The sequence below is a fragment of the Brienomyrus brachyistius genome, chromosome 8, assembly GCF_023856365.1.
Source record: "Brienomyrus brachyistius isolate T26 chromosome 8, BBRACH_0.4, whole genome shotgun sequence".
Lineage (NCBI taxonomy): Eukaryota > Metazoa > Chordata > Actinopteri > Osteoglossiformes > Mormyridae > Brienomyrus > Brienomyrus brachyistius.
The window spans coordinates 29,258,755-29,273,279 of NC_064540.1; the positions used below are offsets into that span (position 1 = coordinate 29,258,755).

General features: G+C 37.0%; 1 protein-coding gene across 22 annotated transcripts in view; it reads left to right on the forward strand.

Annotated features, from left to right (window-relative positions):
* Positions 1-14,525, forward strand: part of nfasca (neurofascin homolog (chicken) a) — a 100,309-nt gene that overhangs the window by 40,509 nt on the left and 45,275 nt on the right. For 16 of the 22 annotated variants that reach the window (XR_007399288.1, XM_049022459.1, XM_049022457.1 and 13 more), the window contains 5 exons: positions 9,298-9,477; positions 12,398-12,415; positions 12,811-12,916; positions 13,683-13,879; positions 14,117-14,239. Coding sequence is in view for 21 of the 22 variants with exons in the window: in XM_049022459.1 (XP_048878416.1) it covers positions 9,381-9,477; positions 12,398-12,415; positions 12,811-12,916; positions 13,683-13,879; positions 14,117-14,239 (541 nt within the window). In the remaining variant the exon portion in view is untranslated. Of the gene's footprint in view, positions 1-81; positions 338-9,297; positions 9,478-12,397; positions 12,416-12,810; positions 12,917-13,682; positions 13,880-14,116; positions 14,240-14,525 lie in introns of those variants that run through there. The other 6 variants (XM_049022460.1, XM_049022473.1, XM_049022465.1 and 3 more) reach the window with 2 other exon arrangements.

Sequence of the window (14,525 nt, forward strand, 5' to 3'; positions counted from 1 at the left end):
GCTTGAAAGGAGAGTGGGTGGGGCCTGAGTCCTTTTATTATTCATTAGGTAGGTGGGATAAAGGAATAGGGGTCTGTCTGGGAGAGAATCGGCATCTGTGCATGGGTGTTATACAGAGTGAGAAGTGAGGGGAGGGAAACAGCATTGTTTCCATACTGTCATTGGAAGAAGTTTTTCTGTACCTGGATTGGGAAGAAAAGGCAGTGGTCAGTCAGTTATTTCATCTGGAATCCTACCAAGACATAATTTGCCAGTGCCATTGACAGGGATTTCTAATGATAGGCTTGAGTCAACCTAAGCAGCAACTGAATCTCACTTAAAGTATCGTGCACATGAGGTAAAACATTTTTATGTTTTCTTTATTTGTGTTCTTTGGCTGTGTCTTTACCCTCAAGAAAAGGATTTTATATCGGGTTGTATTATCTTTTGTTCTCTGTAGCAGTGTTGCCCTTAATCGGCATTTTATTTGAGCGTCCTTAGCTAACTCAGTATTTACACATAGACAATAGAGCAATGAATAATATAATCTGACATAAACAATGACACAAAGTACAGCAATTAATAACATTACATATCTGTTATTTTTTTATTTAATTTTATTTTTGTTTTGCGAAGTATGTGTACTTTAATACTTAAATGATCTATTGAGTCACAGTGGGTTAAATCTGTAATGGTGTTACATGCTTTTTCGATAACAATATCATATATAACTTAAAAAGCATTTGTATTGCAGTCCATAAACACTGCAGTTTTAAGATCTGAAGAGTAACTCTCCATATCTCTTACTTTTTCTCTCTCTCATTGTGCTATTTTTAAAAATACACAACACATTGATGAGTCACTGATTATAGATATTTTATTATAAATTTGACATGATGAAAGTAAACCAACATGTTTCCACATAGTTGGCTTGTGTCATTAAAAGATTCCAGGTCCTTTGCTGTTCCTAGTATTGTCACAACTGATATTGTCCCTGCTCCTCTTTGTCAGCTTCCCCTCTCCCTCTCTTGGTTCTCTTTGAGCTCCATTGACAAACAGACACAGCCCTTTTGTGCGGGACCAAACTGCAGCTGACTGGAGGCTGGCCTTTAACACATTTTCTGAACCCACGTACTCGTCTGTTGCTTCATTGCATAATTGGGTGGGCATAACATGGAGCCATGTGCTTTTTAAAAAAATACTGAAAAAAGAGTTTTTGCGCCAAGTGACTATAGTGTATGATGCCGTAGGACATTGAATATGGAGCAGGTTGTATATGCCGCCTGTGCCGTCTGAATTCCCCAGGTGCATGTGTCTCAGGGCAGTGGTAGCAGATCCAAGACATTGTTTGGTGGAGGTTTTTATTCTACCAGTTTTGGAGTATAAGATTGACATTGAAATCACCAGAACAGCCCATTACACTTCATTGTAGAGAAGATTTGTGAACCTCAAGTATATGAGTGCTGCACCTTCAAGTCATTTATCACCCAAGAACAAAGCAAAAAAAAATCCTTTTGCCAGGAAAGAAATGTTCCCATTTACAGGAAAACCGAATGCTGTCAGAAATATCTTTTTGTCTTCTATAATTTTCATGTTTTTTATCCTATTTTTACATCTAATGATTTATTGAGTCCTTAGAGGATGTGGAAAATATAAGAGAACAAAGATTGCAATTTGAAAGTATTATAGTCATTGTGTGAATAAATGAAGAATGGTTAATAGATCCTAGATGGAGGGATATGGGGTGACAAAAAAAGCCTTACTGTGCAAATATTTGAAAGAAATATTCAGTTCTTGTTGGGAAAGATTATGTGGTATTCTCAAAATGTGATTTGTCTTCTAACAAGAGATGCCCTTTTTTTAAACTGTTGAAAATTAGAATTGTTTTAAATTAACTTATATTTCCACCATATCTATCAAATTGAAATATCTGCACCATCGTGTCCGTAGCTTCCGGGATAGGCTCCGGACCCCCCGCAACCCAGATGGATAAGCGATTCGGAAAATGGATGGATGGATGTCTGCACTACATTGTAGTTATGTGTCTTGGCAAATGCTTATTCGTAACCACAACTGAGTTGAGTTTGAAAATGAGGCATGAAAGGAATGAAAGTCCAAATTCTGTTAAATGCATTGGCCCCATCTCCCTGGCTTAGTGTACGACCTCTGATTCACTGCCTTGATGTTGTCTTGTGTGGTTGTCTTTCTAACATGTATTGTTAATACTGTTTCACTATCCAATGTCTGTTTGAGCTGTCATGTTCTACAGCAACATATTCATGGCATATTACCAAAAGTAATGGTACAGCACACTGTATGGGTTTCTTAGGCATTGCAGTGCAATTGAAGATAAAAATAAAAATTAGGTATTGATTCAGCAGACAATGCAACATAACAAACATGGAAAATGGCCCCTCAAAATTATTATTATTTAAAACCACAGATCCATACCACCACATATCCATACGAATGTTTTGCATTTGTAGATGGTACCTTAATATCCTGGGGCTAATGCTGTGATTAGTAAATTACTTTGTTCAACTTCAATAGGCAAGCCATCCACCACAGCATGGAAAATCTAGTTTGTAATGTCTTTAGCTTGATGTCGGTTTGACACATAACTTCTGCTTTACTGACAAAAATGGAAGATCCTCATCTCTACAATTGTTTGTTTTGTTGTCTAAAAAGAGTAAAACTTCTGATACTTATTAAAATACTGATACATTTGAGAAGGCATAGTATAGCTAGTATGCATTTACATTTGCTCATGCTGGTTTTCACAATGTGGGTATGTTTTATCTGAGTCTGGACTTTTAAATAATGGATTGCTGCACAGACTGCTTATGGCTGATACTTATTGAAAATGATTACTGTTGTTTATGAATTTCACGTTAGTTATTGATAGTTATTGACAAAACGTCAAACGGTTCCAGCCCCACAGCTGAGTACCCCACCCAACATTATCATTGCCGTTTTACCGTCATCTGCTATTCAAGCCTAGTTAGGGGGGAGGAGCAGAGAAGCAGACGTTTGCCTGTAGCAACAGTCTTACAATTTGCATTTGAGTGTCAAAGGCAGACAAGGAAAGACAGAAAGGCAAAAGAGCTAGGCAGATTCAGAAACATGAAGGCAAAGGTAAAAAAAAAACACAGCACAACAGGAGCAGGACAAAACATTGACAGTCTCACAAGGAAGGCCAAATAGGGCAAGGGAAATAAGGCACAGTGGGGCAAAATGAAACATCAAGGTAAACAAAGGAACAGAAACAGGTGGGTAAAAAAAACAGGGAACAGGAAGTGGATATGAAGATTTTGGGAACTGGAGTCCATACTGTATATGCAGACTGTGACAGAAAAATGAACACAGATGGACAGAATGGCATGAAATCCTTTAGTAAAGAGAAACTTTCACCATTTACAATTTGCATGTTTATTTACCTTTGAGTCTTGTTTAATGTATGACTTCAGCAAAATATAACAGATGAAAAATGACATACAGTAGTGAGTATTGCTACCATTGTCAGAATATTTAAAGGCTATATTTTAATAAATTAGTTTTAATGTAGTACTCTAAACATGTGAGTCTAGAGTCTCTAAGCCAAATCCGATTGCTGGATTCTACAGTTGACTTTGGGAGAACATTTCAGCACTTGTCCAAGATGAAAGTACTATGTTCTTGAAGGGAAATTTTGAAATTAGAAAAGTATATTTTCTGAGTGATTTGTCTAGGACAGGGGTTATTTATCTATATACCTGGCTATGTAAGAGAGCCAGTGTTCCGCTTCCTATTTAGATTATGCTGTTTTTAGTGTTTTCTGTGTGAAATAAATCAAGAAGCACCCTTAGAATCGCACATTATGAGAATATCGAACCATACCAGGCATCCCTCAATATTCAGTGGGCCTTGGGTGTTCAAATGGAGCACAGAAATCGAGGGCTTTATGATAATGAACATTTGGAGGTATTAGGCAATTCATATTTCTGTTACTCCCGTGTTCTATGCATCAAAATGCAGTACAGGCTGGGGACAGAATGCATACTTCTTAACTAGTATTTAAAAGCATGAGGGAAGGTATAGAATAGGAAATAGGGCACATTTTATATACATATATGTTAAACAAAATGTTCTACAGGAGTGACCACTTGGCATTATGATATGGGAAGTGACCTGCCTGTCCGGCCCCTAGTACTACTGTACATATCTATGTAACAAAAGTGGTAGATTGGCGATTCAATCCAAGTTTTTATGTTCCAATGCCGGAAATGGGTCTATTGCACATTATAAATGAACTATTTGCAAAGCTCTGGATAACAAGTTAGTAACAATTAGAATTGCATATGTTCACTTTTTGAGGATTGTGGCTTTGTACAATAGATGGAATACGTCCATTGTCCTATGTCTACTGATACTGTAGCATTTGACATGTAATTGAATGTTAAATGCCATCATCTATGTATCTAGTATTTAAGTTTGTAGTTAAATTTGGATTCATGATGGTTGTTTGTATGATTTATTTTATCTTGCTAATTTTAACTTATTGTTAATAGCTAGATAGATAGCTAGCTAACGTCATTGTTAATTTTTAATATAAAGCAAGATTAGCATGTATTTTGTTGAAACTGATGTACCATATTGGCCTGAATATGACGCTTTTTTTTCCTCAAAATAGGTCTGAAAAAGAGGTGTCGTCTTATGTGCGTGGTCTACACAAAAAAAGATGGCACCAAATACAATATTTTGTTACAAGTGTTTTGACTTACCATAATATAGATTTGCTGTAAGCTTTTTGAGAGTCAAAAAGCGTGAGTATTACACCACATGCGTAAGAACTGGCAACCCTGGCAATTCATTTATTTAGCCTGTATCCCTGAGTATCGTGTAAATTTTGGGCTTCCCTGGGTGTGCCGCTGCTGTTATTTACTTTGCTATTAGTGGCTGTTAATAAAGATTGTAACATTCATTTTAAAAGAGCTGTCATATAATTCATTAATATGGCTCAACTTTTCTATATATATCTATATGTTCTTGTCATATATTTTTTTTCTTTATAAAGGTAAGACTTGGTATCCCAAAATCTTTTTTTCTGAAAATAGTTGTCAAAAACTGGGGGGGTCATCTTATAACATGGGTCATCTTATATTTGGCTAATACAGTATTTTCCTCGCTGACAATAACCTACATAAGTCCATTTAAAACATTAAACCATTCACCGTTGGCTGTGTTTCTGTTTATGGTCTGGGAGTGTCATAATGTTTTTGTGAAATATTTTTTCAGAAAATGTGTTGTCCTGAAATAATGGAATTTTGGAGATGTGTTTCTCATTGGAGAGAGACTATATCTAATTACTTATTAAGTGTAGATAAATGGTAGACTGTTGAACTGACACCTTCTTCTTAATTCTGTTGTGCCATTTCCTCCCTCACCCTTTTCCACCTCTTCCCTTAAATTTAAATGCAGTTGCTTTTGTATTGTCCACTGCATTGTTATTTTGACTTGAAGATAATGGAAAAGGTAAACTCAATGGGTATCTGAAAAGTAAAATGGGAGTAGCAGAATTTAATGTTTTTCATCTTATTATTTTACATAATCAGAAATCATTTCTACCTGCTTACATATGGTTAAAAAGGTTTGACTTTGTGAATTTGTCACCACACCAAACCACATATTGTCCCTTCCCCACCCCCTCCATAAAAACTATTTATGATGGCCTGGTCCCTTTGTGGGGTTTGTTCTCAATACTTCATCTACCAGTCACAGTGGGTATCTGATGCATGGAACGCCCACATCCTATCATGCTGGTTACCAAGATGCATAAGGAGCTGGAATTTATTTAACCACCAGGACAACCCAAGGCAAATTACACCTAGCATCTCCAAATCTTTTGTTTGACTTCACTGAGTATATTTTTACAATGTCACACACATGCAGAATTTTTAGCTGCTTTTCATAATTTTTATGCTGAAACTAAACTGCTGCCAGAAATTGAGATAAAAGAAGAGACCTAAACATATTAGGTTGTCTTGCAGTTTTGTTTGCAAGAAATAGCTCCAAATCAGATGCAGATATTGATCATTTAGTTCTGACCTATGGTTGACCTTATCTCCTCATATTTAGTACATCACTACACTACACTTATATATTTCTTTTCAATCAGTTTTGGATGAGTTTTTACTGTTCCGATTCTCTTTTTTGGGAACAGCTGTTTATAATGTGATGAATTATTTTCAATGATATATTTTCGGTGTACTGAGCTGATTTATATAAATATTTCTTATTTCTGGGCTGGTAACGGGAGAGGCACTCCCAATCATGGTTCTCCCCTCCCCTTCAATGGCTACATTACTATTTCTGCTCTGTGATACTGTTGCTAAGAAACCATGCTAAGCTTGTCTCCTTTTATTGGCTGAAGTGGAACCAAGGGTGAAAAGGTCTCCATGCGAGGTGTAAATGTGGAAATTGTGCATTTTCATTGTGTGAGACCAAGTGGAAGATTCTTTTCTTGCATTTATTTTTAAGCGTCTCAAGTAATATTTAGTTTTTAAGTGTTCCAAACCTATGAGGAATCTCTTCAAATTAAAATAGAAATGGGCACTTGAAATGTATCAAAGAATGATGTCTTGATGCTGTCTCTCTGATTACTGAATGTGTGTATTGAATACCCAGCCAAGTGTTATAGGAGCTTTTTATTATTTTTCTTCATTAGGAATGGGGCTGGTGAGGGTGGGTTGGTATTAAATTTTTTTTCTGTTCATCAGCACACAACAGAAGAACAGAAATCAAAAGAAAGGGGAAAAACTCTTGCTATGGGCAGTACATTTTTGTGTCTCTTAGGAAGTGTTGAATAGAACAGGGAACCAGCATCTTTCTCAGCATAATTTACTTATGAGCTTGTCAGAGATTTTCTTAGCTTGATTTTTCAGAATCACGGGACAGTATAATGTTGCTTTACGGTATATTTTCAAGATCACACTGCCTTTGAAATCCAATGGGCACAAACTGAAATGCAGCAATTTATTTGTGCTGCTTCATTATTAGATTATATTCAGGTAAAAGTGCAACTGATTCAGATGTGATGTCAATTGAATCTCCCCATTGTGAGGTAGGCTTTCATATAGCTACTTTGGCTAGCTGGCATGTTTTATTAATGGCAGTGGAAGGGGTCTGGATGAGCTGTGGCTGCAGGGTACGCAGGATTGATTTGTCACTATTAGGCAGAGCTGCTGATGAGTAACACAAAATGCATCTCACTGCCTCTTTTCTTCCAGCCCTACCCCCCTTCTCATTGCATCTGTCCTGATTACTTCCTTTCTTCTCCTTATGCTGCCCCCCTCATCTGATTTCCATCCTTTAAATTAGGTCATTCTGCAAGAGCAAATGATTGTTCCTGTGATGCTTTGCTGTCTATAACGCTAATCTCTTCATCCAGAGCAATGTGCTAGAAGTGCTGAAACTGAGAATTTATCCTCTGCACTTTTCTCACCAGCTCCCATGAACCCTCATTGTACCCTTTATCTTAATAGATATTTGCAGTACTTCTGAAATGTAGTCATCATGTTTTATGTGTTAGGCTAAAACTCTAGGTATGTCATTTAAGTTAGACAGTAAGATGTAAAGGGGCTGAAGGTCAAGCCAATATGTTCTGGAAACAGAGTACGGGACAAGCCATAGAATGGACCTTAAAGCCAGATGGCATCTAGGATGAAGGGTGGAGCTCACCCTTGGGGAGAGAGAATATGGTGGCAGAACTCGCTAAGAATGGGGGAGTGTGCAAGGGCTGTTGTTTAGTCTGCCTAACAGCACATTCCCCGAGGCATCAGCATTGTTCATGCTCTGCTGGCTAGAAGAGTTTCTATGTCATCTTGTTTGCCTCTAAACCACTGGGGAGTCCCATGTTCTGCTGAAATTATTTGAACAAAAAACATCCCCTTTGCATGACTGTTCACTTTTTGCTGACCAGTCCTTTTTTACTTTGTTGCTTTTGTTGCATGTTTTTCCCAATGTCTGTATTTCAGGTTTTATTTGTTTGTTTGTTTTACTCTGAAAATTCTGAATGGTGCGTCTTAGAAGAAACATTTTTTTCAGCAATTGCTACCATAAACACAGGAGGTATTGTCAGTCTTTTGACTAGATCGTTTGCTGCATCTCAGCATTCCTACTTCACTTGAACATTTGAAACACGTGGTTACCATGTGCATCTTTGCTGTCTGCTGCAGTGGTGGAGATGCAGTCTTAACCACTGCCTACGCCTTTATGGCAAGTTCAGAAGGGCTCATTTTGCTTTCCCAGCATGCATCTTTAAGCTCCCTTCCCACCAGCTTCCCTGGTCCACAGGAGCATTGAACATTGCTGTGCTTTGAACACAAAGCTTTGTTCTAGTTCACAGTGCTGGCTTGTAGGGAAATGGATGTCAGTGCTTACTCTAATAGTGCTAGCAATTTACATTATCTGATATATCCATAATATATATATATAAATGCATGAGAATTCTAGTTTTATTTAACCTGTTATCTATCAAGTTTCAACCCAGTTGTTCTCAAAAGCATGCAGGTCAGTTTATAACTTTTTTTGTCTATTGACATAGATGGCCACACCCCAGATTGAACTTGGATCACTGCATTAGATTTCTTCTTGTGCTTCTTTAAAATATTTTTCTTGAACCATCAGTCCACTTTAGTTTGTTTACCATTACCTGAGGCATCTGATATATTTGTGCTGCAGGGAATGCAGTACAGTAACTGCAGCATTCTCCGGTGTGTGGCTTAGTGGGCTAAGTCTCTGTGCCTGTGATACGAAGGTTGCTGGTTGGACCACAGTCTCAGCAGAACTGGAATTTTTCCCTGGGCTTATAACGCCCAGGTGCTGTAAAGTACACATTATGAGTCCCAGATTTTCAGATGAGTGTGATTTGATGGACACTAGGGCTAAGTTTAAAAAATAATCCAATATTAATTCTTAAAATCCAAGGTCAATTTTTAAATATATTTTATACTACTTTTACAGTCCATGACATGTTCCTGTGGATGTGTTGGTCTTATTTGGCCAGACAGCCTCACATCATGAGATCTGGCAAACACGATCTGATAAAAAGCATAGTGGAACCTCCTCTATGGAAGGTGCTGTCATGTAAACATATGTTCCATAGTAAAAACATTTTCCAAGTGTTTATTCTGCTTTTACCGGGTATAGGTTACCCGGTAGCCTATCACAGGCAGTATAGGCCACATGATTAGGAGACATCCAGTTACGTCATGTTTTTTGAATGCTGCCTTGTGTACAATAATGACTTCAAATGTGAGCATTGGTGTATTTATGTACCAGGTCAGAGGCATAGCCAGAAGTACATGACTCAGCCAATTGGAAAGAGTGTAACGCTTCAATCAAGTTAGCCAGCCAAAGGAGAGATGCTGACCAGGAGGTGGCCGGAATTCACTGTAGCCGCATTCTCACTTCTGCAGTTGGTGTGGCAAGCGGTGTACCCAATTGAAGTTCCAATAGATCGTAAGTTCAGTTCCAATAATATCAAAATGTATTTGTTTGTAATGATTTTCACAGTTACTGTATCATATATTCATATGTACTCCAGACAAATCATAAGTATTAAATATTTTTGTTTCAGTGTAAATAGTGTACATTATGGGTTTGTTTACTTATGTTCTTATAATTTGAGCTGTAAATGTGCTTTCAAAGGGTACTACTTTGCTATCCCCCCCTTGTAAATTCTTACATACCACACAAGAATGGACTTTTCCACAAGGTTTTAAACATCCATTTTTTTAACTAAAGGAGCCTAATTCTCTGATAAAATACATAATGCGAAATAGTATGTATGACTAACAAACAGCAAATCTGATCTGTTCTATTAATACTCATCTTTGTCAAAAAGTGAGCCCCAGATTTCACAGACAGACAAACAATTCAAACAGATACACACACTCACACATGGTAGCATGCACACACACAAACACTAAAATTAATTTTAACAATTTAATCATAACTTTATATTTTGTGATTTATCACAGTTGTGATATATATTGCAGTTATATAGCAGGTTTCCTCCTGCCCTGTTACGCTTGGAAGATTTTATGATTAGATTCTGCTCTTTTGTTAGAATGTAAAATTCATATATTTATTTATAATAGGGATTCACTCATAGTAGTATCAATTTTGGGCCTGATATCCCACCACTACAACCACTATTATAACAACTATGGATAATAATGTAGCAACAAATGTAAAGCATGGTAGAGCAGTGGGTAGCACTGTTGCTTTGGACGTAAAGGTTATGGGTCCAAGGCTGGACGGCCTGTTCGCTACATACACATATAGCATTTTTATAGAATAATATTTTACCATGCACCAATTGTGTCACTGCACAGAATGAAATCACCAGGGTGCTTGTGCTCGTATTTTCTGCACAGTGATATGACTGGTGTGTGAAGTTCAGTAGAAGTAAATAGTTCGTACATTTTCACTATACAAATTTTTTGTACAAAGTCTGTGGATTATATGCAATAACCAGGTCATGATTTCTGGTAAGAGACATTGCTGCTGAATTTTTTAATATATTTTTTTGGCACTTTAACCACTACAGAAGAATACCATACGGTACATTCCCATTATATTTGAGAGAAGACTGACATTTCAACGGTTGATATCTCCAAAAGTTGGCATCTCCCAGCAGAATGACGTAGATGGATAGAAAGTACTGAAACCCCACTGAAACATACCTTTTTCAGTTTTAGGGTGAACTGACCCTTTCAACTCTGGTGCTCTGTATTGTAAACTTGCCAGCTAAAACTTAAAATACTTGTTTCACGACTCAAAGTATTACCAGTCATAGGGTTTCCAATGTCAATCTGAAGAAATAGCCCCTCCTCCCAAGGTCCTCAGGACATATGTCATTGATAGTCCTGTACTGGTTCAAAATAGAATACCATATCAAACCTGAGCAGTGCGGAAGTCAGAGACAAAACACTGCAACAAACTGTACTGTCAGTAGTTGCTGATGTTACCAAAGTATCGTTGACAGAAACTATAAAAAAATGTTTGTAACAATGAAATAAAATAAGATACAAAAACAAAATTAAAAAAACAACCAAATGGAAACTATAAATATTGCTTCCAAAACTGAAAGAAGAAAATGTAAAATACTTTTAAAAATAATTTTTAAATACTGTTTAGCTAAAGAAATGATTTAGTCAATTTTTCTTTTTGATTGTAAACATTCAAGGAAACATAGATAATAATACCATGAGCATGTTTTGTCCATTTTGAGTGCTGAGAAATGAGTACATTAATATTGAATTATCCCTGCAAAAAAAATTATAAAATTACTAAAACTTACCCTGAAACTAAAATGCATGAAAGCTAAAAACAAATACATGTTTAAAAGCAAAATAACTAACTAATCATAAATGATAAAAGCTGAAATGATAATAACACTGTACTATAATAAAAAGTATAATAACTAAACTAAACCAGTAACATCATTGCACCCTATGACAAAAAAGTTCATTTTTGTATGACTGATTTTTTATATTTATATTCCAGTTTACAGTCCATTCAATTAGTCATCTTTCACAAGTTCTGAATCTGTTTAAGGGGATTGTAAGGGAATTTTAAGAAAAATGGAGCCTTCAAGTAAAGAAATAATGGCATATATCATGATAATTATTGATATTGACTGATACAAAAAAAAATCATATTTTGCCATATCACCTAGCCCTACCTCACATATATTGTCACACATCATGTCCAATAGTTTAGTGCCTTTATTGATTTTCTGTTGAGTAATTAAAAAAAAGTTTTTGGTTTGTTTAGTTGTTTTCTTTTGTTAGTGTTGTCTGTTACTCCTCATACATTTCCTACCATTAATGGTGTGATATGATTGATTTGAAGGAGCAGGGTAAGTGTACAAGAGTGTAGATTTCACAAGTTAAAATTGTTTTCCTTTTTTAAATAACAGGTATCTGTGTCATTTTTGTGCCGTTGAATGCTAATAAAGAACTTTTCACTGGAACAAGGAGGGCACAGATATCAAGGGTCTGGTTGATGTAGCAGATATGCCTGTTGTTTCTTTTGTCAATATATAATTTTAAGCAACAATTTTTTTTCAAGCTACATCTGGCTTCCAGTGCATTCCTAAGATGTCTTTAAATTCATCTGTCTTCAGTGTTTTAGCAAGCAGAGTGACAGGTTGGATTAGGTCTTTTGTCCAAAAGTGAAAATCTATGCATTATTGCACAAATTGCTAATGCGAAGACATGAAATATAAAAACCATGTGTGTTTGGAAATGTCTGACCATGCAAACCTAAAGCAGTACACTAATTGACCTGTATGTAATTTTAACCCATGGCCCTTTTAACACTACTCATCTCCTCACTCTTCTCATTATCTCTGGCTCTGGAAATTTAACAGCAAAGATCCAGCAAGACCGTAAGTCCTAATTAACCTTTATTAATCCGCATTGTTTTCATTACATGTCATTGATTCTGCCAAGTGTATAGTATTCACTGTCATGAATCCATAAAAGTATGCATCTACATTCAAGTGTATGAAGCTGCAATTTTTATTGGTGATTGCAAATACATTTTGCATCAGTTGGACAGAGAAGGAGCAAAATGAAAAAATAGCATGCAAAATAAAATTTCTTAGATACATTTTGTAAAGTATGTGGTCTCCATATCTGAAATATTCTGACAGTTAAAGTTAACATATTTAATTATCAAAAGTATGTCTCAAATATTAATGCCTGGGGTGAGTCTCACTTGGGATCAGTATCATGCATGGGCAAGCCCAGAGCAGCTAATTCACACTCTGTTCACCCACAGTAAAGCAGCCCCCTACTATTGTCAAGCAGTCTCTGAAGGACTACATTGTGGATCCTAGAGATAACATCATCATCGAGTGTGAGGCCAAGGGGAATCCTGTACCAGTGTAAGAGTAAACAAAGGGCTGCTGTACCTCGTTCTCTGTGCTGCCCTCTCTCTCTCGTCTCTCTCTTTATCTCAGCAAGCTCTCTATGTCTCATGCTCTCTTCACACTCTTGTCACTGTATACGACTCTTCGTCTCTGTTTCCTCTCCTAATCCAACTATAATTGGGAATAATGGGCATCAGGCCATGCACAAACACTGAAGAACATTTCAGACAATGTGAAACTCTGGGTCAGGCACAACGGAGTACCTTTCCTTATGTGAACACACATGTGCATGCACAAGCATGGACAAACAGTTACACAAGGCCCCATCTAATGGAATGTCCAGGTGGAACTGGCACAGGCAGCTACAATGTGCCTTTATCTTCTGTTGCATAAGTCTTTGACTAGCTGAGAACAATGACACCATTCAAAAGGTATTTGTTCCCCCAATTTAGTTTTTTCCATAATGCAGACATTGTACTATACTATGTGTTATACTGATGGTTATTAGAACATTTTTTAGTTTTATTGTTTATATTGAATGCACATTTGCTTTTTATAAAATTATTTTCAGTACCTTAAATATCCTTGATAGTGTTTTATTGTGCATTTAAATATTTGATAGCAGTGTTGCAATTTTCATCAGTTAGTGACCAGATAATGGAAGTTACTGGAAACAGGTGGGGAATATTTAAAGCAAGAATATATTATATTACAGTTCATTTACTTACAATGTCCTTGAGGGTACAGTATGACCTAAAGGGTCTGTCTTTTTTTGTTGCAGTTTCTCATGGCGTCGGAATGGCAAGTTCTTCAACGTGATGAAAGATCCACGTGTGTCAATGCGCAAACGGTCTGGAACACTGGAAATTAGCTTTCGCAGTGGTGGGCGTCCCGAGGACTACGAGGGGGAGTACCAGTGCTCTGCCTCCAATGACTTTGGCACAGCAATCTCCAACAAGATCCTTCTCAGAGTCTCGAGTATGGAAATTAACAGTCCATTACAGACACACATGTTCAAGAATATGTTGTGTTCTGCCTTACCTTTCATCATAAACTTTCTGAAACAACCATAAGCCTCATGTAGTTAGTGTTCTTACCTCTTGTTAGAACCCTACAGATGTGATTTTGTTATTTATTTAAACTTGTGGTGAATCTCCTTTGTATTGATATGGGGGGTTTTAATGAACTATTCTGTTTGATTTATATCTGTAACAGAGTCTCCACTATGGCCCAAAGAGGTCTTGGAGCCAGTGGTTGTCACTGAGGGATCACCACTTGTACTGACCTGCAACCCACCTCCTGGGCTCCCGCCACCCCATACCTTCTGGATGAATAGTGGTCAGTTCTGTTCCCCACCTTCCATTTCTGTATCCATCTTGCAATTTCTTTTAGTGCTGAACCAGCTTAGCACACAGGGATAGCCCTGAAAAGGCTGAGCTAGCACTACTAGGGCCTCTACAGTATTGTCTGTTTGACCCTCAACATTGAAACTGCAGAATTTTACTAGGACAGTGCTCTTTATCCTTAAGCTACCAAGGCACAATCACAGAGTTAGAACATCAGTCATTCAGAGATTTTGTTCTTTTCTTTTTAAAAATTATGGGTATGTGGGAATTGTGCTTAT